This window comes from Lathamus discolor, chromosome 6, assembly GCF_037157495.1.
Source record: "Lathamus discolor isolate bLatDis1 chromosome 6, bLatDis1.hap1, whole genome shotgun sequence".
Lineage (NCBI taxonomy): Eukaryota > Metazoa > Chordata > Aves > Psittaciformes > Psittacidae > Lathamus > Lathamus discolor.
In genome coordinates, this window is record NC_088889.1 from 9,256,150 (window position 1) to 9,283,921 (window position 27,772).

Below are 27,772 nucleotides of genomic sequence, written 5' to 3' on the forward strand. Positions count from 1 at the left end.
ACGGTAGATGCCCCTGGCCTGCCCCATGTACATTAGACTTTGTTGTGATGCCCATGCAAAGAACTTTCTGGAAATATCCATTGTCCTGACCAGACTTATGAGCTGGCTGCTCAGCAGACAGGAAAGTTGAGTAGGGGCAGGATAAAGGATATTGCTCTGGTCTCCAAAGACACAGGCGTGTGCCCCAGCAGAAAATAGCTGGACACTTGAAGATGCCCTTTGTTAGTAACCTGCACACAGCTATTGCTGCGGCTCAGGGTGGCTGGAGACTCACCCTGACACAGCCGGGGCAGCCGCTGGTCCTTTTGCACACCACCAGTCAGGGTGAATTGGAGTTCTCTGTGTTCCTTGGGCTGGGACTGACCAGAAATCCATGTTTGCAACAGCTGTTTTGGGACTCAGGGTTACCACAAAAACAAGGGAGGGAGAGCAGCACACAGTGGCCATTTTACCCTTGCCTACAAGCACCATCCATCATGCAAGCCAGCGGTTCCGAGAGCGTGTCTTCGCTGCACGTTCCCCATTCAAAGGTGGGGGGAACCAGTTTCTAAAAGCTACAGCAAAGGCCAGTAAGTTACCATAAAGTTATTTATACAAGGGATATCAGAGGGCCAGCTTCATGAATGGAGAGCTTATATGAGTTTCTGTAAGCTGAAAGGCCCCATATTTGATTATTAGCTGGAGGCAGCACCACTGCATTGATGAGAGATTTCTGAGGAGAACTTTGCAGAGCTAGGAAGGAGCAAAAGTAAGTATTAACAAGCCTCTACTTTTTGTCTAACACCAAAAGAAACACATTTGTCTGACCTGAAGTATAGTATATACCCACATCTTACGGCTTGCTCTATCCATCTACGACTTCATTAGCAAAAGGTGTTTAGGGTTGGCCTGATATTAAGTGGCCAGAGAGAATGCATTAGTCTAGAAATGGGTAAATTCCAGTGTCAAACTCACATAGTCAATAAATACAGTGGAATGCAAGTGCTTTAATCATATAATGCTTCATGTGTACTTAACTATTAAAGTTCTCATACAGCGGGGTTTCAGTCCTGTTTTTCTTCCTTGCCTCTTTACTTTTCTTCTGCCAGGCTTTTCCCTACTTTAGTTTGTAGCACTGTCAACTACTGAGTTGCCTACCCAGTCATCACATAGGGATCCTAAAACCAGGGAATGCAAGCCACTCACACAGTCAAAGGATCACAAATCAACTCCATTTCTTCTAGGTAGAAAAGAACATGCTTCCAAATTGATGGGAAGACTTTCTCTCCCCTTTCAATATGCAAAGAAAGATGCAGTAGAAGGCAGAAAACTGCTGCCATTAAAATTATGGGATGCAAAACTGTGACAGCTTCACCATCTTACTTGCCCAATCAACAGCAATACTTGAAGGATTATCTTCAACTCATCACCAGCTCAATCAAGCACTTGTTTTTAAAACTACATTCTTGCTGTCTTGAAGCAGAGCCCCTGCTGTATTTGTCCCAACACTGAATAACATCAGTAACTCAGATGAAGCCAAGCATTTCTGGACAGAGGACCAGAAGATGTCTTACTTTTATTTTGAAGAATTAAAAGACAGCATTCAGTGGGGATTTTTTTTACTTGGTAGTTGGCATTATTTTGTCTTCTGATCAGAGTTATCAGGCAACATGTGCTGTTCTGAGCTAGAACCACTTGACACCAGAGGCCTATCTGTGGGTCTTTTTTCAGCAAAATTATTTCATTCTCAAAGAAAGCTGAAGTTTTTGTTACGGAGATAAGAAGTCGCATCCATTTTTGGGATGGCTTTAATTTTCTTCATCTCCTCACTTACTCTGACAAGGATTAAACTGTATTAACAGAACTGGATCACTTTTCTCCTGCTTCAGACTGCATTCAGTTTAAGCTTTCATTCATTCTACCAGGATTTTTCAAAAATGCTCCTGCTGGCAAAGCACTAAATGATTCTCAGCAACCACTGACATCAAAAAGCATTTAATTCTCTACACTTTCTCCAGAAGTACATATACGTAAAGATAAAATATAAAAATGCAGAAAATTCAAGGTAGATTTAAGGGTTGGTGGTTTCTTGGTTTTGATTTGATCCCAATTGCACTGAAGCCGACAAAGGTGCGTTTAAGCAAATAAAACAATGCCCTCTAGTGTTCTGCAGAGAAATTTGGTACAAGGCTTCCCAAAGCCTTTGAAAATTCAAGTTTAGGATTGCCATGCCATCTCAAGTGACAGCCCAAGTTTTAACAGCTTAGGGCTCAGATACAGCATCCTTACGATGTTCTGCACATAACCGTGCCCTGCAGAACTATTCAGGATCCTTTCCTTCCATCTGTTGCCAATGTTTGCATCAGAATTTCATGTCAAAAGATGGAGGTGCTCTCTGACCATACACTGATAGCTTAAGGAACATCTGGGAACAAAAGGGACTTTTGAGAATCAAACAAAAGCCTGATCCTTTCCTTCCCAGAGTTCCCAAGTAAATGAAATCCACCACCTCTCTCATCATCCACAAATACCACCCGTGGTACCACCACCCTGCACCTTCCCCAAGTACACACAGCATTTGAGACCCTGTGTTACTGATCCTCCACACAAGCAGGATGATACCTTTGGCTTGAAGAACGCTCTTGCAGAGCTCCACAGATTAGTGGATTTCCTCACAGCAGTAGTATTCCCAAGATATTCATAAATTGCAAACAGAACTATCCAAACTTAAAAGATTTAAATAAAGGAGAGCATTCTCAGTTCGGGAAAAACTCCAAACCTATCAAAGTATTTATTTACACCTTGTAGACATTATAAAACAACTCTCCATCACACAAAGGACTGGGAGAGCTTTTATAACTGGAGATCTGAAAAGCAAAAGGCTGCTCTTAAATGTCCTTAAGTTGTACCATCCGTTGCTCTTGAAAGATAACTGCTGGGGTCTCACTGTTTAGATAGAACAGAAACTTGCATGCCTTTGATCAAACTTTTAATCACATCAAGTACTTTTAAAATAATTAACAACCAAAAAACCCATGTTGACCACCGGACTTGCCCTGGCACTTGTGATGAGCCTCTTTAGGGCACTATATTTGAAGCCCTTGTGTCTGAGGCTGCAATACAGAATTTGGATGTAGAAGTGGGATCAAATTATGGATTTGTAAAATTAGGTTTAAGCTTAGGAACACTACTTTAAAATTCAAATTATATTCCCCTCTTCTCAGAGGGCAACTAATACATATTCCAGCTAAACAAGCAGATAGAGGTTTTTTGCCTGTAATGGTGAGTGGTTACTGCCAAGCATCCCGCCCTGCAAATAAGTTATTTTTTATCTTGTTATACACGTAACAAGATTAAGGGAGAAAAGAAAGTAGTTTAGAGACTATCCAAAAGACAGCCAAGAGAGGACATCCAGTGTTTTCACCACAGCACTAGGAACTATTATTTCTTAGGTCTGACACAATACATCTGTGTGGCTGGTTGTATGCACAGAATACTGTCCTAGAGAAACTACTTGTATATATATTTATAAAAGAAAAAGGCTTTCAGGATCAGCTTTTTCCCTGTTGTAGTTTTATTTGCAGGGAATAGGGTGGGGAAATGACCACTCAAATTCAGGATACAAAATAAAAGGAAAAAGATCTGGGAAAGACATATATCGACGTGAAAACACAGTCTCCAGCCTCAGAGAACACAACAGCTTTTCCACTTGTCAGTTTAGTCAACAGTCCAGTGCCTTTCAGACACATTCTCACCATCTCCAGGAAACAGCAGAGCCACCTGAAAGAGATGGAAGAAAATGCTCCAGCATTCATCATGGAGAGACAACACACACCTGTTGTCCTATCTTGACACGATGTGTATTGTTTTGCAGGGCTCAGAGCATTCTACCAGTACTTAACTTTGGAAAGATGCCATGAGTGTCAGGCACTGAAATTGCCTTAAGTACACGCAGTTTCAGCAGTGAAGCACAAACCGAGCTCCTCCATTTTTCTCCTTAGCCCTCTTCTTGCACAAGTGTTTTGCTACAAGACTTGTGATGGTGCATTCTCCTTATTTTCCTTCTGTGTCACTATCTGCAGGTACTTCAGTCGCATGGGAGGGAGCTGCTCATAAAGGTCAAATCCCAAAGGGCTCTCTGCATTCAGCAGTCTGTAGTACAGTAGGTGCTTTTTCAACGTCTGAAGAAAGAAGCAGCAGACATAAAGCATGTTGAGAAGAATCTAATCTTTTCCACCTTGTCTCCAACACAACATAGCAACCTGCCAGATAGTGCAATTCCATTATGCCCAACATATCAATTGCATCATCTTAATGGAAGAGGTTTAAAAGGTGAGTTTCTTCCAAGAAAATTCACTTTTGATTTGAATGAGAATTCCTCTTCTGAACATAACTCCAATGTCTCCTCAACAGCCCCTCACAATAACTTCTTGTCAGAAGCCCACATGGGGTTTTGAGTGGGATCTAAGAATTCACCCTGGATGCTAAACATAAAGGGTCAAATGGCCCAGCCCTGTCACATAAATAATAAGGCTTTGCAAGCTCCCAGAGAAACAGTACATCTGTTTTGCTCTTTTCACGGTAAGCATCCAACTAAGACTAAAGGGCGATCACTGCTGGCCACCTACTCACAGTTGTGCTAGAATCATTCCTCTAGGACCTGCCACAACCCTGATATAATGCTGCTTGGGCAAGAAGCATGGAAATACAATAGAAGAGATTCATCTAGGTTCCAGAGGGCTCTGTTTTGAGTGCAATTACTACAAGAACTGGAAAACAGTATTTATAGCCATCACAAGTCAAAATCCTGGTAATCTCCTCTCATTCTCAAGTTAGCAAGGCAGTTAAATTTCAAAAGCCAAAGATAAATCTGTAAGAGTACTGCATCTGAAAAACTTAATTCCCAGTGGCACAGACTGAACCCGACAGATCCTACCTCATCCACCAACAGCCACGTCTTTCGCAGCATGCTTTTCCGAGCAGCATCTGCCTCCTGAGAAGAGAACACATACTTTGCTTAATTTGGTGCACTGCTACCTTGACCCACAGGTAGCAGTTCAGGAGGACACTTTGTTCATTATGACAATGCTCCAAAGAGCAGCTTGTTCCAGCAGACAGGGCTCAAGATGGCTATTGCTTGGATCTTGCCTCGCTCCTCCTTTCCCTGACCTGAAACTCAGCTGACTTCTTCACTTTCAGGTAAAACTACAGAGGTGAAATGTTAGCAGAAGTAATCACTGCTAGAGGTCCCAAGGCCATGGGAGGGCTTCTGCTTGGTTATTCAAGCAAGTGAAAGAACAGTCTGCACATTAAGACTGCCCCAGGCAGAGGCTAAATCTATTACAACCTCTCTCTGCCTGATCAGATCTCTCAGCCTCTCCATTCATCCCCCATGTACCATAGCACACATAGTTGCTGACTTCAAAGGTTTGCGTAGGATTAATGACCACCAATGCAAGTGCTTTAGGGTATAATGAACAAGAGCTGCTGTCTGTGTCTCATATGTGGATTCTCAAACAGCTGACCAATCCTCAGAACATTCATTTGCAATCTTTGTTTTCAAGCCCAAGGTCAGTAATTCACCACAAACCACACTGGACCCTTGGGAAGAGCAGATGCAAACCCCAAAGCTTCCAGCCCTGAGGCTCTACATTACCTACCCGTGTTGTGCTGTCTTGGGAGAAAATAAAGCTGTTCACATGAGCCACAGCCACCACATAAAGAATAGGGCACCAGCTGTGGCGCAGCGTGCCAGTGACGAGTGTTCGGAAGTAGAGTCGCAAGAGGTTCAGGTTATCTTCAGGAGGGGAAGTGTATCGCTCAAGAGGTACAGGGAACTGCAACAAACAAAGGCAACATTACAATTTTTGTCAGGGTCTAAGTACTGAGGGGGAAGTTCATGACTTTAGGGTGCCCCTCCCCAGCTGTCTGTGTACACACTCCTATATAACATGATATACCTCAGTGGCACCACCTCCATTTGGAGCAGCACTGTTACTGCCCATGCTGACTAATGTGACGTGCCTTTGACAAAGCATCCTCAAGACTTATTCAGCTTTACAGAGATGTTTTACTGGTTAAATCACTGCGGTTGCTTCTTGGCACTGGTAAGAATAGTGGTTTCAAAGTGAAGAGGCAAAGAACTTTCAACAGCATTACGTCCCACTAATACCAGAGGCTTTCACTGATCTGTGCATTTAGCCAGAAAAGGAAAGCAGATACATGTGCCAGAGTTAATGATTTTAAGTGAAGTCTCCATCATTCTCCGATTTCATTGTCTAGCTTTGAAAGACAGGTTAGAAAAGCTTATAGTAACAACTTGGTTTTATTTGCTTCTCCCCTCTCCAGAAGTCCAATTTTAGATAAGTTCTCTAGGGCTAAACTGACATATTTTCATTTTGAAGCATCTTCTTTACAGGTTTGAAGACAATCATTGATTTTACTCCATTCAAAATACAGTCTGCCCTCTGTGGTTGTTTTAACTCAAGACAAAAAGGCGAGAAAAAACCCCTCAAACAAACGCCACCTCAAGTGATCAGATATTCCAACACATAGTTTGTTTTCAAGCAACACGGCAATGAAAACATTGCTCAAACTATTTGGCATTTAAAAAAAAATTCTAAGCAATGAAAAACAACCTGCCATGAAATGTTCTCCGTTGTAACATACACCACAGGTCTGACAATACTGAAGGATGTAATGTCGAGGGATCAAGACAAGATACAGTATGTGATGTAGAATCAAGGCTTCCGTCTGGAAGATAGTGTTTAGCTCTGTTCCTGCATGTATTTGTGGTACTGGAATAGAAGCAAGGGTAGGCTACTGGGAACACCAAGAGAACAGAGAGCTTACCACAGGTCAGAATATCTCGCCTTACCTGCTTAAGAAACAGGCTCATCTGGTCATTACAATATAGAAAAATTGGCTGCAGGGCTACTACAACCAAAGCAAAAGCACAGCAACCATACAATGGAAAGCACTGATCTCACCTAAACTGCTGGTTCCTAGTTCTTTGGAAAAAAGTTTTGAAAGGTTATCTCTGTATTAGCAAACTTCAGGCTAGATGAGGTATTGTCTGTCAACTGCCAAAGAACTTGAAGGCAGCTACACTCCATCTCTTGTGCTCTGCTCATTCAAAAGAAATGCAATCCTGCACTTGACAAATGAAATCTTCCTGCGGAGTTACCCAGGAAAGCACAATCCAGCGTAACTAGGTGTGGAAACATGGTTGAGAGGAAAAATAACTGTTTCTCTATGCACTAGGAAAGGAAAAGGTTCTCACCAAGGTGAGACAAGACTTATCTAAGGGAAAGGTAATTGCTAGCAGAAGAACTTGGGGTGCAGACTAGCCCTTCATACATACAGGCTATAAATTAGAAGGAGGTTCTCAGTCATTAAACCAAGCAGGGTATGGGACAGTTTCCACTGCAGACTGAACACATACACACACACTCTGCTCTCAAAACAAAGTTCAACAGGTTTGTGTGACAAGGGCCTGCACCTACAGGGGATGGGCTCTGTTCTTCAGACTTACATCAATCAAGCTGTTTTACCATCCCATGCCCAAAACCAAACCAATATAAACCAAAAAAAAAAATATACACTGCTGCCATAGCCCCAGATCAAAAGAACATTGCTCTCTCCATACCTACTCTATTTTACATTGCATGTGTTGTACTTTCTTCAGAGAGAATGAAAAGCCTCTAAGCAAAGGAAGCATGATGATTCTACTGGATAAGGAGGAGCAAGGAAAAAGGGAAGTGCTGGGAGGATGCCCAAATCAAGGTTGCAGAAACAAAGGCAAAAGACCAGTGATCCAGAGATATGCAGTGACAGGCAACTACTATAAGCCAGGATTACCTGCTGGAGTGGTACTCCCAGTGCCTTCAGGATACTTGTGTGCTCCCCAAAAACAGAGAGGCGCAGATGAACACTGAAACGCTTCTGTAGAGGTAGAAGAACAAAGACTCCAAAGAGTGGATCTCCAAAGGAGACAGCTTCAAACTGCTCCAGGAGACTGATGTAGAGATCATGGAAGGATGCCAAACCAGGGAGAGGAGCATCCAAGTTTAGGGAGTCCAATGCCTTGGGTTGGCAATACAGAGACAGAAGGGCAGCTGTATAACGGTGGATTGGTGCTTCTAGGAAGAGGTCACTGCCTGTGAGGAAGACACACATAAGCCGTGCAAGTTTGGCAGCAGTAGGGATGCTCTGAAGGGTTTTAGCACGCCAGGTTTCCAGCAACAAGACCCATTGCAGGTTCCAGGTCACAGTGTTGACAAGATCAAGTGGGAGAGAGTTCAGTACAGCCCCACGTGTCTCTGCATTAGTCACTCTGTTGTAAAGGCTGATAAGTGGAAAGAATGGCCAGTCTGAAGGTAGGATGGGCCCTCTGACCTCAGGAAGTAGCATTGACTGGATGAGGTAATTCCGTCCTTGGTAGGATGCTTGGGAACGCATGAGCGTAGGCTGCAAGTGGACAAAATGAGAAAGGTAGCAGGAGCGGATGGAAGGTAGATCCTGGTATGATTCTCTCAGCAGGGTACCACGAGTAGCCTTTGAACAAGATGCTGCTGCAGAGCCAGGCTGTGCCAGTTTGGCACTGGTACTTAGATGCAGGATATCAGAGAAGTCAGCTGCTTCTGGCCCTCCAGCTTTCCCTTCACTGTAAGATAAAGAGACAAGCATCAGTTTAAGAAACAAACAGACCACCACAAAACAAAGAAACAAACCACCACAGAAATTCTTCGACAGTCTTCATGGATCAAGTTGACCAGTAAGTAAACATCATTTGCAACACTTCCTAAAGCATTCAGCTATGATAATATTGAGTGCTTGTAAAGCATCAGTTACCTTGGTATTTACAGGGAATTCACAGAACTACATCTGGAGTTCGCAACACTAAGGCCTTGCCATGAAAAACCTCCACACAATGCCAGCAGTCTGGTGTGGAGGCTAAAACTGCTTGTGCAGAGAGGCAATCTAAAATACCACTGCAGCTGTCAGGGTGTTGAGATGAAATACCACATATCATAAGGCCTGTGTGAATCAATAAGGCAATTATTGGAATGCTAGTTTTACAGCTGGTAGTGGCAAGGTCAGGGGAACCAAGGACTGGCAATTAAGACACTTGGGGGTGTTTGTCAAATCCATGTGGAACAATCTCAGACCAGAGACTCACCATGGTCTCAGATTAGTTGCCAAATTCTCCCAAAATGTTAGTGCCATCACAGGCATTTTTCAAAAACAAAACCCACCAAACTGATTAGAAGGCTCCATGACTGGAGAATATGCTAATAAATAACTAAAATTTGAATACAGGCTCTATTAAAAGCCAAAAATTATAACAAAATTGCAGTGCCAAGGGCCTACACCTACAGAGGATAAACTCAGTTCTTCAGACTTGCACCAGTCAAGCTGTTTTACCATCCCATCCAAAACCAAACAAACAAAACCTAAGTTAGTCCATATACCAGAATATAGAAAGGAAAAAATGCAAAGCTTACGGAAGAAACTCTGGATTAAAGGCAAGATCCAGTAGGACCTCGTAAGCCAGATGCTCACTCCCTGGCAACAGACGGCTTAGCAACGCCATGGCAACACAGTGATGGAGCGAGGCGTGCTGGCTGTAATCCGGACAAGCACCTACCTGTACAGGAAACAAAACAGATTAAAAACGCCATATCTTTTGTCAATGAGGCAATCAACAAGGACAGGAGGGACAAAACCCTCTTTCTCCTATTGTTATGAGAGACACAGGTCTCACAGGAAAGTGGTAGAGTCACCAGACTTAAGTCAGGTATGTCAATGAACATGGATGCAAGGACCAGCTGCCAGTTGGACACACTGAGCTGGAGAGGCCCATGTGAAGTCAATACCTCAGGTGAAAGCAATGAAAGGACTAAATAAGGGTACCATTCTCCGAGCCAAGGCTAGCACATAGTACTGCAGGTGGTATTCATGGCGCAGGATCCACGCAGATGAAGGAGTTACAGAGGGAAGTCTACTCTGCCAGCTTTGATGCAGATAATCCTTCAAGCCTCCGAAATCCAGCACAGAGCTGTACTATAAAGGAATCAGAAGAGAAGACATACTATGAAGATAGTTTCATGCCCAGAGGAAAGTGAAAGGTCTACCCCATGCCTTCTCACATGAGAATTTCTGTTGGGTACTCCAAAAGGAATTATTTAAAAGAGTCTGAAAAATATCTGCTTTTCTGCCTCAGAGTTCACCTATATCTACCATGACCATCCCTACCACAGGTAACCAATACTCACTTCCCTAGAGCTTTGTAAGGCAGAAGTATGGCCAGTGACTAAAGATGTATTTCCCTTATCTGGCCAGATAGAATCATAGAGTCAGGGTTGGAAAGGACCTTAAGATCATCTAGTTCCAACCCCCCTGCCATGGGCAAGCGACACTTCCCACTAAACCATCTCACCCAAGGCTCTGTCCAACCTGGCATTGAACACTGCCAGGGATGGAGCATTCATAAATTCCTTGGGCAACCCATTCCAGTGCCTCATGACCCTTACAGTAAAGAACTTATATCCAATCTAATATCCTTATAATCCTTATATCCAATCTAAACTTCCCCTGTTTAAGTTTGAACTCATTACCCCTTGTTCTATCACTACAGTCCCTAATGAAGAGTCCCTCCCCAGCACCCCTATAGCCCCCCTTCAGATACTGGAAGGCTGCTATGAGGTCTCCACGCAGCCTTCTCTTCTCCAGGCTGAACAGCCCCAACTTTCTCAGCCTGTCTTCATACGGGAGGTGCTCCAGTCCCCTGATCATCCTCATGGCCTCCTCTGGACTTGTTCCAACAGTTCCATGTCCTTTTTATGTTGAGGACACCAGAACTGCACACAATGCTCCAGGTGAGGTCTCATGAGAGCAGAGTAAAGGGGCAAGATCACCTCCTTCGACCTGCTGGTCACGCTCCTTTTGATGCAGCCCAGGATACGGTTGGCTTTCTGGGCTGCAAGTGCACAATGAAGCCAGCTTACATTAAGTTTCTCATCAACCAAAAACCCCAAATTCCTTCTCCGCAGGGCTGCTCTGAATCTCTTCTCTGCCTAACCTGTAGCTGTACCTGGGATTGTTCTGACCCAGGTGTAGGATACTCCTATCAGTAACTGGTCAACATAAGGTGACAGAGGAAGAAGGCTTTTAGAAAGTTTATGCTAGGTACTCCATCTCTCAAGGGCTCTGCCATTTCCTTTTCAGAGTTTGTAGTCTGTCATGACTCTCATTCTAAAAATTCAGGACAATCAGAAGAGGGAAGAAACCTCTTCAGTCACTGTAGCACTCATTCTTTTTTCTTAATTTTTATCCTATTTTTCTTTGTCATTTATGCTTCAACCATCCCTTTCCTCCTCTGACACTCAGTTATTTATTTTGCTCAGCCAAACAACAGTTATTTAACCCTTCTCAACATTCTTTTTACATCCATCCTTTAAGTTTGATCAGTCATCTGCTCTATAATTCCAGCTTCCCAGCATCAACTGGATGCTGGAGTTCAAAGACAAGATACACTTCAGATCCTCATCTTTTGTTTTTAGAACAAAAATACACAGCAATCCTTTTTAATACTCCTACTAAGATCACTCTTAAGCCTAAGAAGATATAAATACTAACCTCCCTCAAACATATAATCATTCACTAAGACCTTGCAGTAAAAATCTATTCTCACCTTGCTCGTCAGACCCTTGTGAATGTCAGTGATGCTGTTGATGAGAAACAGGAGGGCAGTGAGGAAGGGAAAAGGTGACTTGGAGCCAACCAGGCTCAAAGGAGGTTTGCCTCCAGTGCAACTCAGAGATGCAATGCTGAAGACAGATTCTGGTGCTGGGGAACAGGACAGAGGGTTGCACAATGCAGAACATGGCCTGTGTGAACAGACAAAAGAGAGAGGGGTCAGGTCAAAAGCACTTACACTGCTGAAAATTTATCTTGTTGGAAAGATCTGAAATGTCCCACACACTGCAGTAAAATGAAAGTCTGAAGACCATGCAAGAACAACCCTTGTACCAGGGTTGCTGAAGTAAACACCATCACCATACAACCCATTGCCAGTGAGCTGTCATGAATTCTAATCTTTAGCTAAACTGTTCATTACATGCAGAAATACTGATACAGTGATGCATCTCTGATGTCAAACATTTGAAACCATTGGGAATCTGTTTAAAAAGAATTACACATTTCCCCACATATATATGGAAACCAGGCTAATAGAGCTGCCACCCACTCAAGACATTTCAATAATAACCTGGCAGGCAAAGCCAAACAGCGAGCTTATATCTAAAATCGACATTGCAAAGATGCTGCCCCTTACATACTCATGAAATGAGTATTTTTAATCTCTACTCAGGCAGAACCTGGCTTTAATGTACATGAACATGACTGTGCTCTTGGTGTGGGCAGAACTAGAATATTTCACACCAGCAACGCTTGTGGGTGCACTTAAGATACACCATGTCTGTACAGGCCAGACACTACAAGGAAGGGTGACCATAAGCATGTTGCTGAATTGTAATGGGAGAACAGGGCAAATACTGTCAAAGATCCGTATCATTACTCTATGACAGAGAGCCAATTCTTTACGTGCATTGCTCTTCCTTCCATTGGCATTACCACATAGCAGTGCAGGAACACATCTGGGGTGCACAGAGCACCCTGAATTCCTGGCCATAATCTGCCCAGAACATTTAGACAAGATTGTCAAAAATATTAAGGCAAAGGTTAGCTGACTCTTCACTTCTACCAGCCAGTGTTAAGAGCAGCATAGGAGAATTCTCGCTGATAGGCTTCTACAGCCTGACCAGACCCATTGCTTTCAGACCTCAAGAACAGGCAGGAAAGGGTCTAATGAGCACCCCTGTGTTGGAACCGTACTTGATGCTAAGAGCTTCAGACCTCAGTTCTCGGTGATGAAAGATCGTGGGCCAAACTGTTTGGTGACCACTCAAATACCACTTAAAACCAAAGATTTCAAGTACCCCTTATATGAGATGTTCTCAGAAGCAGCCAAATGTCTCCCTGACTACAGGCTGGGCCTTTTAGATTCCCTCCCTCCAGAGGACTGATCACAGGCTAGTAGGGAGGCTCCCTCTACAGTAGAAAGACAGAATCTCTGTACTGCTTGTAACAGTTCCAAGAGCCACAGACAAAGCTTATGTTACCCAAATGTCTGAAAGAACAGTTTGGTATCTGGCTTTTCGCTTTCCTGCAGAGGGTTTCAAGCTCTGCAGGAGCTTAAAGGTGAGAGTCTAGTTAAAATATTTTCTGCAAACTGCATCATACAGAGCATGTGAATGGTACATGCACACACACTCTGTAAGAGGGACTAAAACTGATGTCACTTGTTTCTAAAAAACAGTGAAACCAAAGAATCAAACCCAAGAGTGACTAAAATCAATCTTAAATTAACATGAAAACTACAACTACATGAAGAGGCAGAGATGCAGACCCAGCAGCAGCACCAGTAGGAAAGGAGGAACTAGAGAACATCTGTGGATATCATGCTTTTTGCTGTGAGGAGAGAGAACAAAGCAGGGTATAGACAGAGCCTGACTGCACTCTTAATTCACACACACAGAGCACATATGTATGGGGAAAGGAATGGGAGGGGGAAAACTGGCACACAGTACAGTATAGAAGTGAAGCTCCCCTAGCTTCTGGGAACAGCAGTGAAATGGCTTTACCTGAGCAAGTCCCACATGCTCTGTATGGCTGGCTGGCTGAGAAGGGGCTGCAGTACCTCAGATGTCAAACGTTCCAGTTCCTCTAAGCAGTCAACTGGATTGACTGATGGCTGCAAAAGACATGGAAAAAGACAGGAAAAGATGGTGAGTGAAGGCATTGCAGGTTGATTTAATTGCTTTCTCTATGTTCATTGTGTTTTTGCCAGACCACAAAATCTACATAGTGTTACTGCTCTAGGTTGGAGCTGGCCTCACAGCTGGTGGTGTGGAAGCTGAAAACTAGAACACCAAGGTGCTCTTGCACTCAAGTATCACAGAGATTTCTTAACTGGGTAGAAGTAAGGATCTTGATTTTGGGATCAAGATTCCCTAAATGAAAATTTGCCCTAAAAGGCTACCCCTCCCTTTCCGTATTATCTAAGTGCTGATCTTTCCATTTAACGTGAAGATGACACAAAGGTGATCAGAACTACCTTGAGAAAGCACTGTGGCACCATGAGGGTCCCCCAAAAAAACCCAAATTAAAAGATGTATGAAATGTGACTGGCCTACCCATCAAGCATGACTGTGGATAAACATTGCACAGAGGAGGGTCTGTGGCTTTTAGAGAACCATCTAAATTCTTCTGACCCTAGTAAGCAATATCGCAGGTTGAAGGAACATGCTGGCAAATATTAATGTTCTCTTTATTAGAATGCTGCTTTAGGATACAGAAATACTCAGTTCCATAACATAAAATCTAATTTTCCCCAGATGAAATCCCCCTCTACAAATCAGTATGACCTACATGAACGTGTTAACCTTAGAGTTCTAAGCAGGCTAACAAAAACATTCCAAGAAGGTCCCAGTATAGAGTAGTCTGGTTACTCTGGAAGTTGGGCAATTTTGGTTTGATTTTTTTAATCAGAAGAACTAACCACTGGTAGATGATGGAACTTCTTTTTAAGTGGAAATAAAAAATAAGTCATAAAGGTTAAAAAGGAATATTAACTTCTTGGTTATCCTGGTTCTCTAATGCTCACCTGGGACACTAAAGTCATCTTGGAGAGATACTGGTGGTTTCCACCCCAACCACATCTAACAAACTCAGTTGCTCTGGGCAAGTTTCAGAGGAGCTGCAGAAACGTTACTACAGCCACTAAATTACCCTCACACCATGAAGATAGCTCTCCCAGGTCACACCTCGGGCATGTCAGTTGGGCAGTAAAGAGGAAAATTGCATTTATCTTTAGAACATGAATCTTTACAGTAGCTGAAGTATAAGACATTATTCTTCAGCAGCATCACACTGATGTGTCACCTTCAGAAAACTCACTTTAAAAGACGGCCACATACTACAGCTGTAGCTGGGTTACAGGAGTCGACCTTCAATGTCAATGGGGCAGCAAATAAATTTATCTCTATTGTTTCCTATCCAAAGTTCCTATGGCATGACCCTCGATGCTCAATCTTCCAACCAGATTATTGCACTATAGCTGTCCACATGTAAGCTACAGACCACAGCAAATGCAAAAATGTGCAACTTGATTTAGCCCATAAAGAGCAAGGGCTGCCAAACTGAATCAGGTCATATTTGCTTCATGCTTTGGATCCCTGCCATAAATGAGAACAGTCACAGCACTATGACTTACCCTGACTGAGACGCTGAGTCCAAAGGAAGGAAAAGACAAGAAAGGAAGACAGTGATATTTGGCACTGCTAATGTGAAGGATCAGTAGACTTATCTGACCCTAAATGCATTGCAGCCTAGATATGAGCTGTGATAAACAAAATCTAGTCCTCAGCTAGATGCCTCAATGTCTGTGTTTTTCAGCTTTACCTGTTAAGTTCAGGTGTTCAGAGGTAATACACAAGCTGATGCTGGTGAGATGAAAAGACAACCTGTATCTTCAGGCCTTACCTGCTGGCTACAAGCACTGTAATACACTCCCAAGTAGATCACGTAAGCTGTGGTCAGAGGCTGGAGAGTTTGCCAAGTTTCTGTCTGGGATATCTCCTGGAGGAATTTTTTCAGACTGGTCTCCAGGAAGGGCTGCAAGCCTGACACTTGATTCCAGGATATGGGAGGAGGAGGAACCTGTTCGCTATCTTCTGAGCTATTACTGGAACACAATTGAAGAACAATACAGGATAGCAAATATGTATCAGAAACAACTTTCTCTTTAAAAAGTAATTTTTAACAGCAAGATTTCCAAACGCACATAGTCTGGAAGCTGATACCAGACAATAGCCACTAACAGAAAGACAATTCTTTGCACATTCCCACAGACCAGACTTAACCGATTTTGGCATCAAAAACTATGCAGAGGCAAGTCAAAGTGTCTTCATCTGCACTACTCTGTCTTCAAGCTATGCTCTAGTTTTACTGTACGTGCTCCCCCAGTGTCCAGCTTTAGTTAAAAGAGTTTCTGGCTTTTCACCAGAAAAAGTACCTCTTTCTTCAGCAAATGCTACTGCTTTGATGCCTATCAAAACCGACCACCTTTTAATCCTGATCCATCTTGGTCTCTGCAGAGAGGTTCCTTCCTCCAAAGCTTGGAGAGGTTACTATTTTTCCCCCAAAGGGAAGATCAAAGGAGCTTCGGAGCTCCTTTCAGCAGGGCATTTGGCTAACACTGCACTTGTGCCCCACAGCCGGAGGCAGATTTTCACTCCTGCCTCTTACCAGGCAGACAAAAAGAAGTCGATAGCCAGGTCTCCAAATTAGAGAGAAGACAGGATGCCAACTACTCAGACACACAACTGGTGACAGAGGGGACCTACCTGCTCAGCTTGGCCTGCAGCTCCACAGCATAGCCTGCTGTTTGTGTCACATGTATCAGCAGAGTAACTACTGCCGTAGCTCGCTGGACAGACAACTCGGTCATACAGCTCTTCTCAGTGCAAGTGCTGAGCAGCTCAGGTAGGGACTGCAGTATCCTCACCAGCACAGGGTAGAGATCCCTAGAGTATGAATCACAGAATAGATGAGGTTGGAAAGGGCCTCTGGAGATTATCTATAGTTCAACTCCCTGCTCAAGACAGGTCAGCTAGAGCAAGTCTGCCCAGCAATTTGTCCAGTTGAATTCTGAGTATCTTCAAGGATGGAGAGTCTGCAATCTTCCTGTGCAACCTGCTCCAGTGTTTGATCACCTTCACGGGAGTAGGAAATATTTTTTACTAAGAGAAATTTCCTGTATTTCTATTTGTGCCCATCACTTCTTGTACTTCCACTTCGTAACACTGAAAGAACCTGCCTCTACCTTCTTTGCATCCTCCCATTGCACAGAGATTGCTAAAATGAGATTACGAGAACTGCCATCACCACCAAAATAACAAAAAGAAACAGCCAGGGGAAAAAAGATGACAAAAAAGAATATTGTCTTTCATTTGAATAGGACCTCCCTAATACTCTGCCTCCAAGAAGATAATCTCATGGAAAAAACTATTCTTATTTTATTCCTGATTCCCTAGTTCTCAAATTCTCAGCCAAATGATTTGCATTATCATCAGCGGTGACAATGCAAATTCAAGGAATCTTCTGCTCTTTGTCTTTCCTCAATGTTATTTACAATGCAAAATTATATACAGTTTTTACTCTTTATTAATCAATTCACCTGATTGGGCTGAAGAACACAGTGTTGCATAGGAACAATCTCCCTTCTGACTCCCTTGGCCTCCCTTTTACTCTTCAGAGCAACTCCATAGCCATCTCTGTGCTTCCAAGTCAGTGCAATTACAGGAATAAGATTCAATGCTTGAGATAGTTCAGACTTATCCCAGTACAGACCCTGATGGTCATGCACAAGAACTCGTACCAAACTGAAAGTGGATGTGGCATGCAGTTTGTCTGCATCACTCTGCCTCACGTAGCATGCACACTGGTGACTGCTGCCCAGACTGCCTTCAGGTCATCAGATTCAGCCCTAAGTGTGCTGCAAACTATGTGTGCTGATGTCACACAAACACAGATGCCTTCAAGGGGAAAAAAGATGCAGCCCTAAAAAGCTGGGGTGATCTCTCATAATATAGAGGAGAAACAACAAAATACCAATCCTTAAACACAGGAGATAAAGAACAACCAGAAAAGACAACACTCAACTCAAATACCTATAAGGAACTTGGAATTTTACTGCAGGAGGCCACAGATAAGACTTCAGGGAGATAAGACTCCCTGAAGGAAGGTAGAGACAGAGCCTGGAGATCCCTATATTGGCCTCTCTGGAACAGGGTGCCTGTTTTCCCTGTTGTGCCTCCCACCCTCATTTCTCCAGCTTTAGACTGTACCTGTAGAGATCACAGGCTTGACCATAGGCAGCAGCCACAGCCCACAACCGGAAGGCTTCAGTGCTTAGCCTGATGGCTTCTTCCCTTGGCAGCAGCAGATCCACTGGGTCTTCAGCTATAAAGCGACTCAACCGACTTTTCATTTCAAATTTGTTAAGCTGGAAACCAAACAAACCAGAGAGAAAAGATAAACAACAGAAAAAGACAAAGGGATAAGAGGTATCAGCTGCATGCATCATCACCACATTACTCTGACACACCAGAAGAGCTGCACATTTCAGTTCAGCTCATTCTCAACTCCTCTCGCCCTGTTCAAATCTGCCTTTATCTTATATAATCTCAAGGAGCACACTTCAAAGGATCAATAAATGGTCAAAGGCTCTTATGAGAGAAGTATTCCTGGAAAGGGCGCCTAGGCGTTACCTAATCCCTTCCTAACACAAATCAACTACACGTAAATCATTTCTGACAGAGGTTTCTCCACCCCACACACTCTTGGTTTGGATGCTCTCTTCAGGATTTAACTGATTTTAAGAAAATACATGTTTATCCTTCTTCAAGTAGTCATAACTAGTACTCTATCAGTCAAGATTACATGTAAAGATACATCTAATGAAAAACACTGTATACAAAAGTACTGAATTGATGCTGCTTTTGGTTTTGGGAGGACCAGCTAAATGGCTTTCAGAGGTCCTACAACGTAAATCTTTCTATGATTCTAACTTATTTCACAAAAAGGGTGCCTCCTGCCTATTACCTTTATAGGATGATAGCATTTTGATGCCTTGGAAATGTTCTGAGGCTATTTTGGTGTTGAATTAAGCATGGGCATGACTCATTTGCAGTTCTCTAGAAATAATTTTTATCCTCCCCAACAACTGGGTATTTTTGTGTAGCCATAAAAAAAAAAAAAAAGGAGCTTCTCTCTTCCTCTCCCCCACACAAAAAAGAGCTTGTGTGTGATCTGTCTAAACAAATGAGGTAACAATGTCTTTTTCACAACACAAGGACATATTATAGATAATTACAAATTCAAATGCTTGAGACATCCTATAGGGAAATCAATGCACACCAGCAAGAAAGCAAAAGGAGATGATGAATCAAACGATGAATTCTGACACCACTCCTACAGAACAGAGGGCAAAGTCAAATTTACTTCCAGTGGAGGAAGATGGAAGAATTCTGTTGTTAGATGAAATAATAACGAACTAAATCAAAATCATCAACGCATGAGTTTATCTTCTATTCCCGTGTTCAAGTGCATGTAACAAGCCATATGACAGTGCAACAGAACTGAAGCCCAAAGAGTTTATTGTAAGCAATAAACCTTGTGCATAAAAGCAAGTGGAACCTTGTAAGCAATTTTTGCGTGCCTTGATACACCTGGAGTACACAAAGCCTGAAACAGAGTAAAACTCAGAGATTTTCTATTATGCTACTAGCACCACTTACAGCCTTTAAATATCCCACTATCCATTATCAGCATGTTATTCTATGTATTTTATAGCACAGGCTGGTGTTCTGCTGCTGAGGTTAGCAATCTCCTGGATGGTAATTTATTAAATGCTGTTAACAATACTGAACCGAAAACCCTAAGAAGTGCTCACTGCACTGTAATGGGTGCTGCTCATGGTAGATGTTATGCATTTATAGCATCAGTACGTTGACCTATATGAGTGAATGCAATTATCTCTGAAGTGGAAAACCTGTCCAGAAGTAGATAAGAGGAGCTGAAAATACTGATAAATGCCCTCAGAGTTATTAAGACAAATTAATGGCAGAAAAGTCCAGCCAGGGTCATAAAACACAAGGATAGTAATTTATTCTCTGGTTTATACAGTCCTGCCTGTCACTGGAACATGGGAGAACAAAGACCATTACACACCATGTGCTCTAAACATCTGCTATTGGTCAGTATCACTGGGCTGTGCTATGTGATTTTGCATACGGCAAAAAGCTTGAGGCAGCTCTTCTACTGGTACAGAGCAGAAGCATCATTATTAGGACACTGTCAATAATTCCTTTAAAACACACAACGATTATTCCAGCTTCAGCTCAGTCACCTCCAGTTAATCTTCTGTCTTTACTTACACGGAACAAAGGCCTTTGCAATCAGAAAAGCTCTTCTGAGAAGCACTCACCAGCCTGGCTGTTGCATTTCGGCCTCCACATGCCAACACTCTGATGAATTTCATAGCAGTGGCACAGGCAACTCCATGGAGGCTGGTGAGCAGACACCCCGGTTCTGCCACTTGGGGATCCCACTGAGTAGGGAGAAATTCCCTGACAATGGTCTCAATCAACCGAGGACAGTCAAGCAGCTGAAGAGAAACAGCAGGCACAGTGTAACTTACGCAGCACAAGTAACTAAAGGTATGCAGTTATGCAGACATACAGAAGACATGCAAAACACACAAGTTTGTTTGATCTCCTTGCCATAACTTTACCCGCTTCTTTCTTCCTTTATTCACACCTTTCTCTATTATTCCCCAGCTCCTCTACAGTGGGAGATTTACCTGGCTGCATGCTTCAGAAGAGTGCCTTGCTATGTGGGTGAGGATGTGCAGTATATCTAGGACTACTGTTGGAACAGGTCGTACCACCTCCAGGATGTATCGCAGCCGGTGCTGGATCCGTGTCTTTAAAAGCCCCTGGGAGGAGAAAGGGGAGGAATGAAAAAAATCCATTATGCTCTTTACAATTGCTCTCTGAACTGCAGCTGCTGGAAGACAAAAGGAGATTCAATTACATCTCCTGCAGGGTGACAGTTTTAAAATTACCAGTGGGGAGTCAAAGAAATAAGTTTCTGTGGATTTGCTAGTACATAAGCAAATGAGCAAGACTAACTGAACTTCTGTTCTGAATCCAACCACTAGTGGGATTTGGATACTTATATTTTCATACTCTGGAAAACAGAAGTAATAGGGAATAAGAAAATAACCTTCCCTATAAAAGACTGCTAAAATCTAATGTAGATGAAAAGGGTTCTCATGCTCCTTGAATCATTTTGGGTAGACACCACCTCCAGCACTCTGCCTGATAGTATCTGTCATGTCAGAGAAAGCTGACAGAAGCAAAGAACAGACCCAAATTCCCGGTTTGCAGCAGAAAAAGAGATGCAGAGAGATGATGTGATTTTTATTTCACATTTCACAGAGAAGAAGACCGTGATCAGTAGCAATGCTGGGAAACAAGTCTTCAGTTTAAGTGACAGCATCACACACTCCTAGTTCTGAGAAAAGGCAACTCCGTAACACCCGAGTTCATAGTACTGACACTTCTAAATAGCTGCAGCCAAGAAACGTTATAGTTCTAGGCCTGACTGAGTTCAGAACTAGTTTAAGTACTCCAACAGTGTGGAGTAATTAGGTTACAACAGCCAGTAACCAGGTGTGAAATGGAATCTCACAACAACTAGAAGAGTGGAGAATTTTCTCCCAAATACTCCTGAGATCACACCACTTGGAACAAGTTAAAATCCATTATGCTGAACCATGCAACTGTTTCCAGGATCACAAACTGATCTCATGTCTTATCTACAACTCTTTTGTTAAGCTTTTTAAAGTGTCACCTAGTAGAATACAACTGAAATCATGAAACCTCTAAACAAGACCCTATGCCCAAGTACCCTATGCCAAAGTGCCATTGGAACACAGTCTCAAGGACTTGGATTAAGTGATGACTTAGTGACAAGTGACTAAATGAAGTTTTAATGATTGCAGCAGGGAAGAGAGTTGCACCAGCTCCACCAACGCTGAATATAAGATAACAAAGATTGCTATTTTTAAAACTCCTGTTAGGAATGCGGGATTAGGCTTAAATATGTGAGTAATTACTTCCAAACGATGCAACTACCTTAGAAATGCAAATATGAGGAATGAAATTGGAGAAATGCTAAGTAGCCGGCTTATGTCAAATATAAAATGAATGTCATTGCACAAATCTGACTAGTTCTGAGCTATCTAGCTGTGATGATCATTTTTAAATTCACAGAAGTGCATACAGACACTTTAATAATGGTTGGAACCTTTCCACTTTTAACTCAAGTAGCTGAGCTTGAAAATCATGTCTGTATGCAGTCTTCCAGCAAGTCTTGGAAGGTCACCAGTATGCTTGTTGCCAGTTTCCCTAGAGGAAGGTAGAGACACTTAATGATACTAAAATCACACATGTCAAGTCTCAACAGTTTTAGAGATCAATAAGATTACCCTCCTCGTAATATATGACAGAAACAAAACATCCAACAGCCAGGGAAGAGTTCCAATTCTTGTTTAGAATGTTAGTAATAACATCCACAGGAGGGTAGACTGTTCAACAACACACACAGATCCTATTTTCCTAAAAGGATTTCAGCTCTAGCTCTATGCTTACCTTTACAACATCGTATCGGGCCACGTCTGGATCTGGCTTGTTTTCATCTTTTAACTTTTTATTTTGAGACTTCTCTGTTCCATTTAATTCTTCATCTTCCTCCTCCTCCTCTTCCTCCTCATTGCTGGGGACAAATGGGAATGCAGCCATTCCTTGGTACCATGAGAAAGTCCAGTCAAGATATTTCTGTAAGAAGAGTAAAGACACATAAACTGAAATTCTCACAAGGATGTCATGGAAGACATAAAAAATTCAAGGATGCTTTTGATTATGGAATGCTTTGCTGATTCCCACTTAACCCCAGGAAAACACTAACACTATAAAGGCGACTGTGAACAGGTGCAAGCAGAAAGCAATGCATTTCCACAGAAGTGATTTTAACCTATGACCCACACACACTTGAGAAACCATGCAAAGCAATTACCGTGAGGTGAATTAAATTCACTACACACGTTAACAGAAACGCAGCTTAACTGGAAATTGTTTAAGTTACAAATAAACAAACCAACCACCAAGGCTCTAGAAGTTAAATCAGAATTTGGCATTTATTGGCTCTATTCCCATTCCTGGACCTGTGTGGAACTGAGGTTACAAATAACACAGAATCGTGATGGAAAAAATTGCTATGTTAGAATAAAAGAGTGCCTGGTATATTTGTTCATATTTGTTCAAACACCCTTCAGCTTCAGCAGATTAAACAAAAATCCCTTCTTTGTTCACAGCTAATGACAGTGTCAGATACTCTCAAGATCTGGGGCCATGCTGCAATATGTGAGCTTTCAACTCTTCAGAGACTGCTCCCATAATAGACCTAGTTCCCTCAAAGTGGCTTAAAACATAAAGAATGGTCAAACTGAAAGTTTGCACTGCCAAGAGCTGCTTTAGATTTCCACTTCCTGAACAGGAAATTAGAAGTAACTACCAATTAGTCAGAAAATACATGATAGCCTTCAACTAAACCCTGAGCTGGTTTGAAACATTTCAAATGCAAGTGCCAAGGAAGCAGAAGGTATTATCAAGCATTAAAAAAGAGTAATAAAAAGGCAATATAAAGCCAAGTTCGTAGGTGAGTGAATGACATGGTGAGAAGAGGCCTGACTTCAGGGGATGAAACTATGGGTCCATCTGGAATACAGAGTTTGGGACTGTAAGCCTTCCTTCCACAAGAAGGAGGAAAAGCACAAGACAGAGTACCTGGGTCTTCAAAGTAAACAGAGAGAAAGGTGCTTCCTTCCCATAGCCATTTATGAACAAACAATACCTTCAGGCAGCATCATTTTTACGAGTGTTCACCTTCTGTGTTTATAGTGGGGATAAATCGTGTTTGTTTTACAAATCCTGGAGCAAAAGGCCAGACCTCCAGCCCTGTCCCTTCCTCAGAGACCTTTTGAAACCCAGCAGCATAAACACACAAAGCCGAAACAAAGACAGCACAAAGAAGGAAAGACTTCCCGAATGAGAAAATATACAGACATAGCACTCACAGTGCTGCTTTGGGCATTGAGAAAGTCAGCAATCCCTGCTTATACAAGACATCACACCACAAGCTCTGATCTGAGAATCAGAGCACTACAGACTATTATAAACCAGAATAATATCAGAAGAAAGAAAAGCACATCAAGAAGCTGATTCATAGCATTCACAGCGCTTACAATGGGTGGGCAGGACTTCTACTAGAAGCAGAACACCATTACTCATAGCTTAGAAAAGGAGCAAGATGTGGAGAAAGCCACCTAGTCCTTCGTTTTAATTGCCTCCCCACTAGGGATAGCTAAAGGCCCAGGAGAAGTTGCAAGGGGCTTCTTGAGATCTACCTACTCTTCTCTATCACCAGCCCCTTCGCAGTCAGACATAATAGCAGTTCTCATAAAGGGAACCTGAAAGACAGCCTAGAGCACACTTTGTCTATAACAGACTGCTTCTGCCCAACCAGGAAGACATCTTAATCTTGCTGTTCAGGGCTCTCTAGTATCTCTGAACACCCAAAAGAAGTTTCAATCTTCTAACAGGTAAAAAGCATCAAGAAGAAAATACATGCATAAGAAGGCAAAATGAAGTATTTGTTAGTATAAGAAAAGTACATAAGGACAGCAGAAAATGGACAGTGAGAGAAAACAAAGAGTATCATTCTGAGGCTTAAGGGGAAGCAGGGAGAATATTTAATCTGTTCAGAAGCAAAAAAACTACAAAACAAGAAGCCAACAAAAGAGACCATATTAAAAAGAATAAATTGTACACATTACATTAGTAGTAGCCTGATCTAGATTGTAAAGATGTAAAAAGGAACAGAACCTCAGCAACCTGCACTGGATTTATCATGGAGCAGAGCTAATTCAAACAGGACAAAAAGACATCCTGAGAGACTGCTACCCCTGAATCTCTCAAACTGGGATAACACACTGCCTTGTCTGTCCCAACGCACAGCAATTCTATTGACTATTAAGCTAACCCGTCCAGCAAGCCTTTGTTTAAGCCACTTACCATGTCTTCTCAGGCTGATTCCTGTAAACAGTTCAGCATGAAATCAAAGCCAGGCAGTCAGTAATTGTCTCACCTCATCATCAAGTGACACCAGCAGAGCCTGGAGAGCACCAACAGCTGCTGCCATGACATTATCCACAGCATCATCCAACGAGAAGCGCAGCAAGAAGAGAAACCCAGCATCAAGCAGCAGACGCAGAACGCTGCCCTTCAAGGAGGAAACAAACTCTCCAGCCCTGGCCTGAAATACATATCACACAGTCAGTCTTCAAGCTGTCTCTTTCTTCATACTTGCCGCTTCCCATTTCTACCGTAAAGCAGCTAAACCGAGTGTCAGGGTTTTTTCCCTTATTTTCTCCTCCTTTCATTCCACAAAAGCATGTAACACCAGTTTCTTAATGCATAAACCTTTCTTTCTAAAGCCTGGAAGCATCTCCTGACTTCAGCCTGTTCTGCCCATCAGTCTTCTCAAAACCACCCTGTTTCTTCTCTGTCTCCACTGCTATTAGAGGGCAGGTTGGCACTTCCCCTAAGAGTTAGGCAGAAATGTGCACAGAAGTAATTTTCATTCTGCTTTATGCTATTGGCACACCACTGAGTAGGTTGGTTCATATAGAAAAAGCATGCTATGAAGCTGGCTCAGGCAACAGGAGTGAAAGGGTCACTGACAAGGATATAGGTTTGTCACAAAAGTAATACCAAAAAAAACCCCAAACTTGTGTCCAACTCAACAGGAGAACTGAAGCTGCAGCACTGCTGCTGAACAACACCTGGAAGCATCTCCCTCCAGAGAAACCTGAAACTCAGTTTATCTCCCAACACTTTTCTAACAGTAAGGACAATCCCAGTGAAAAAGAATGCCCTGCTGCTGATTTTTCTCACTTTCATTGAATAGTACAAAGCAAACAGCTTGTACCAGAGAACTCTGGTCCTGATCCACCAGAAACCTGTGTTACGGGAAGGAATTCCACAGGAACTGACTTACCTTTTGAACAATGCGGCCCAAGACCTGCAGAGCCAGTGTCCTCTGTTGAATAACTTGGCTGCGAGACAAATGAAAGAGCTCTTGGAGAGAATAACCAGCCCTCTAAATGGGGGGGACACCAAAACAAAACAACAAAACAACTCAGCTATAGGTATAAACAGGCCCCTTCAAATAAGATTCACTGTGAAATACTGCATAATGGGAGATAAACTGCAATGCACTGTTGTTTGCTACTTTGTGGCAATTGCAAAAGAGTTTCTAATTGTTGATATGACAGGAGAAAACTGAACTTCTTAAGGATGTATGTGCACCTTTTTTCCAACACCACAAATCCTCAATGGCGTTAAAGAGAAAAGGCATTAATGGAGCTTTCTGCAAGTGAGGCAGTTAATGTAAGTTAATTGTTAGTTCAGGAGCTTGTTTCAAAAGAAAATTACCTGTCTGCACTTTCCTAAGGTTTTTGTTACTAAAAGGCCTTTGCACAAAAGGGATCTGCCAAATCAAACACAGGAAACAAATGTGTGTACCCTTTCTACTACATTACACCCACCTCTGCCTCTTCTCCATGGTGATGCAGGCCTAGATGTGTTGGTAAATCAGCATCTGCAGGAATCAATTCTCCTTTTAAACTGAATCGAGCTTGCATTCCCTACAACAAAAGGGTGGAACGAGAAAAAGATTGTTTCTGTTGACTTCCACTCCATTCACCACTGCAAACACCACTTCTTGTATCGGCTGCTGGAAGGGAAGAGTTCAAAAACTCCTCAGCTCAGACCCCAAATTCTTAAGAGGTATTCCCCTCTTTCTTAGCTTTCAGACCCGTTTCATCTCAGATTACAGCTGACAGACTTTCATTTCTCAGCTCTCTTGAGCACAACAGCCTGAACCGTCCACCTATCATCCCACCCTGTGGAAAAAACTGGGAAATCTCCCAGCCCAGTGAAATCTCACATATTAACCACATGACTAGTTTCTGAAGCCTTCAAAACTGTAACTGCTGAGAAGCAGGACCCAGACACAAACATGAAAAATATCAGTTTCTGCTTTCAAACCTTTTTGGTTTTCTTCTGCTGAGGCAAGGGCAAATCTTTCATCCATTCCAGCTTCTCAAATTCCACATTGTCCATGTGAACCCATTCCTTCTTGGGCTTCACAGGCAGATCATCATCTTTGTGGGGGGAAAAAAATAGCAGTCTTACCTTCCAAGGCAGGAATGAAGATAATACTATTCCCCCTTTGCCAAGCTACTTGGCTTACATACAAGATTCATATAAAATAAGGAAACGGTTTTCAAACTGACTGTTGGCTGATGCATAAACATCAAAGGTTTGAAGCTGTTTTCATCTTTCATGAGAGCTACAAAAGGAAGTGAACAGCACTGTAATGAAATTCACAGACAAGGCTAATTTAGGAGAAGTTGAGCAGAAGTCAGGACACAAATAAGGCAAAGTGATCAGAACCAGGGCAGAAAAATAGTATCAACCCTACTTTTGAGAAAGCAAACCGTGTGTCATCCAGGAAGGGGAATGCTAGAGGAAATGTGAAATGAGTCAAAAGTATTAATCATAGAATCATAGAACAGTTTGGATTGGAAAGGACCTTAAGAACATTCAGTTCCAACCCCCTGCCATGGGCAGGGACACCTCGCACTAAACCATGTCACCCAAGGCTCTGTCCATCCTGGCCTTGAACGCTGCAGAAAGGTCCAAGCAAATTATTGGAAGCCAGTATGATTTCAGCTCAGATACGCTAGAGAGAGCACAAACACTACTGATCATGCTTTCGTTGCATCTGTGATGCTGCTCTTCATCCCATGTCCCCCACTAAAGGGTTGAGAAGATCAGCTTGAGAAGATCAAAACAGCTGAGAACTTACACAGCTTGCCTGAGAAACAGCTCAGCAGGGAACCTGGACAGTTGAACAAGAATTTCAAAGGTTGAAGTACTAAAGGAAGAAAGAACTGATTTAACTTTCTAAAGTGCTT

General features: G+C 42.6%; 1 protein-coding gene across 8 annotated transcripts in view; it reads right to left on the minus strand.

The window, feature by feature from the left end:
• Window positions 1–1,958: 1,958 nt before the first annotated feature.
• The window catches only part of RPAP1 (RNA polymerase II associated protein 1), a 44,481-nt gene continuing 18,667 nt past the window's right edge, over window positions 1,959–27,772 (minus strand). For all 8 annotated transcript variants that reach the window (XM_065685125.1, XM_065685130.1, XM_065685128.1 and 5 more), the window contains 18 exons: window positions 26,841–26,956; window positions 26,339–26,437; window positions 25,789–25,890; window positions 24,877–25,044; window positions 22,323–22,508; window positions 20,468–20,602; window positions 20,093–20,272; window positions 17,952–18,109; window positions 16,449–16,628; window positions 15,586–15,787; window positions 13,686–13,795; window positions 11,675–11,870; window positions 9,895–10,044; window positions 9,486–9,628; window positions 7,840–8,644; window positions 5,640–5,816; window positions 4,916–4,972; window positions 1,959–4,160 (listed from right to left, as the gene is read on the minus strand). In XM_065685125.1, coding sequence (XP_065541197.1) covers window positions 4,005–4,160; window positions 4,916–4,972; window positions 5,640–5,816; window positions 7,840–8,644; window positions 9,486–9,628; window positions 9,895–10,044; window positions 11,675–11,870; window positions 13,686–13,795; window positions 15,586–15,787; window positions 16,449–16,628; window positions 17,952–18,109; window positions 20,093–20,272; window positions 20,468–20,602; window positions 22,323–22,508; window positions 24,877–25,044; window positions 25,789–25,890; window positions 26,339–26,437; window positions 26,841–26,956 — 3,320 coding nt within the window. In that variant the 3' untranslated portion in view covers window positions 1,959–4,004. The remainder of the gene's footprint in view (window positions 4,161–4,915; window positions 4,973–5,639; window positions 5,817–7,839; window positions 8,645–9,485; window positions 9,629–9,894; window positions 10,045–11,674; window positions 11,871–13,685; window positions 13,796–15,585; window positions 15,788–16,448; window positions 16,629–17,951; window positions 18,110–20,092; window positions 20,273–20,467; window positions 20,603–22,322; window positions 22,509–24,876; window positions 25,045–25,788; window positions 25,891–26,338; window positions 26,438–26,840; window positions 26,957–27,772) is intronic.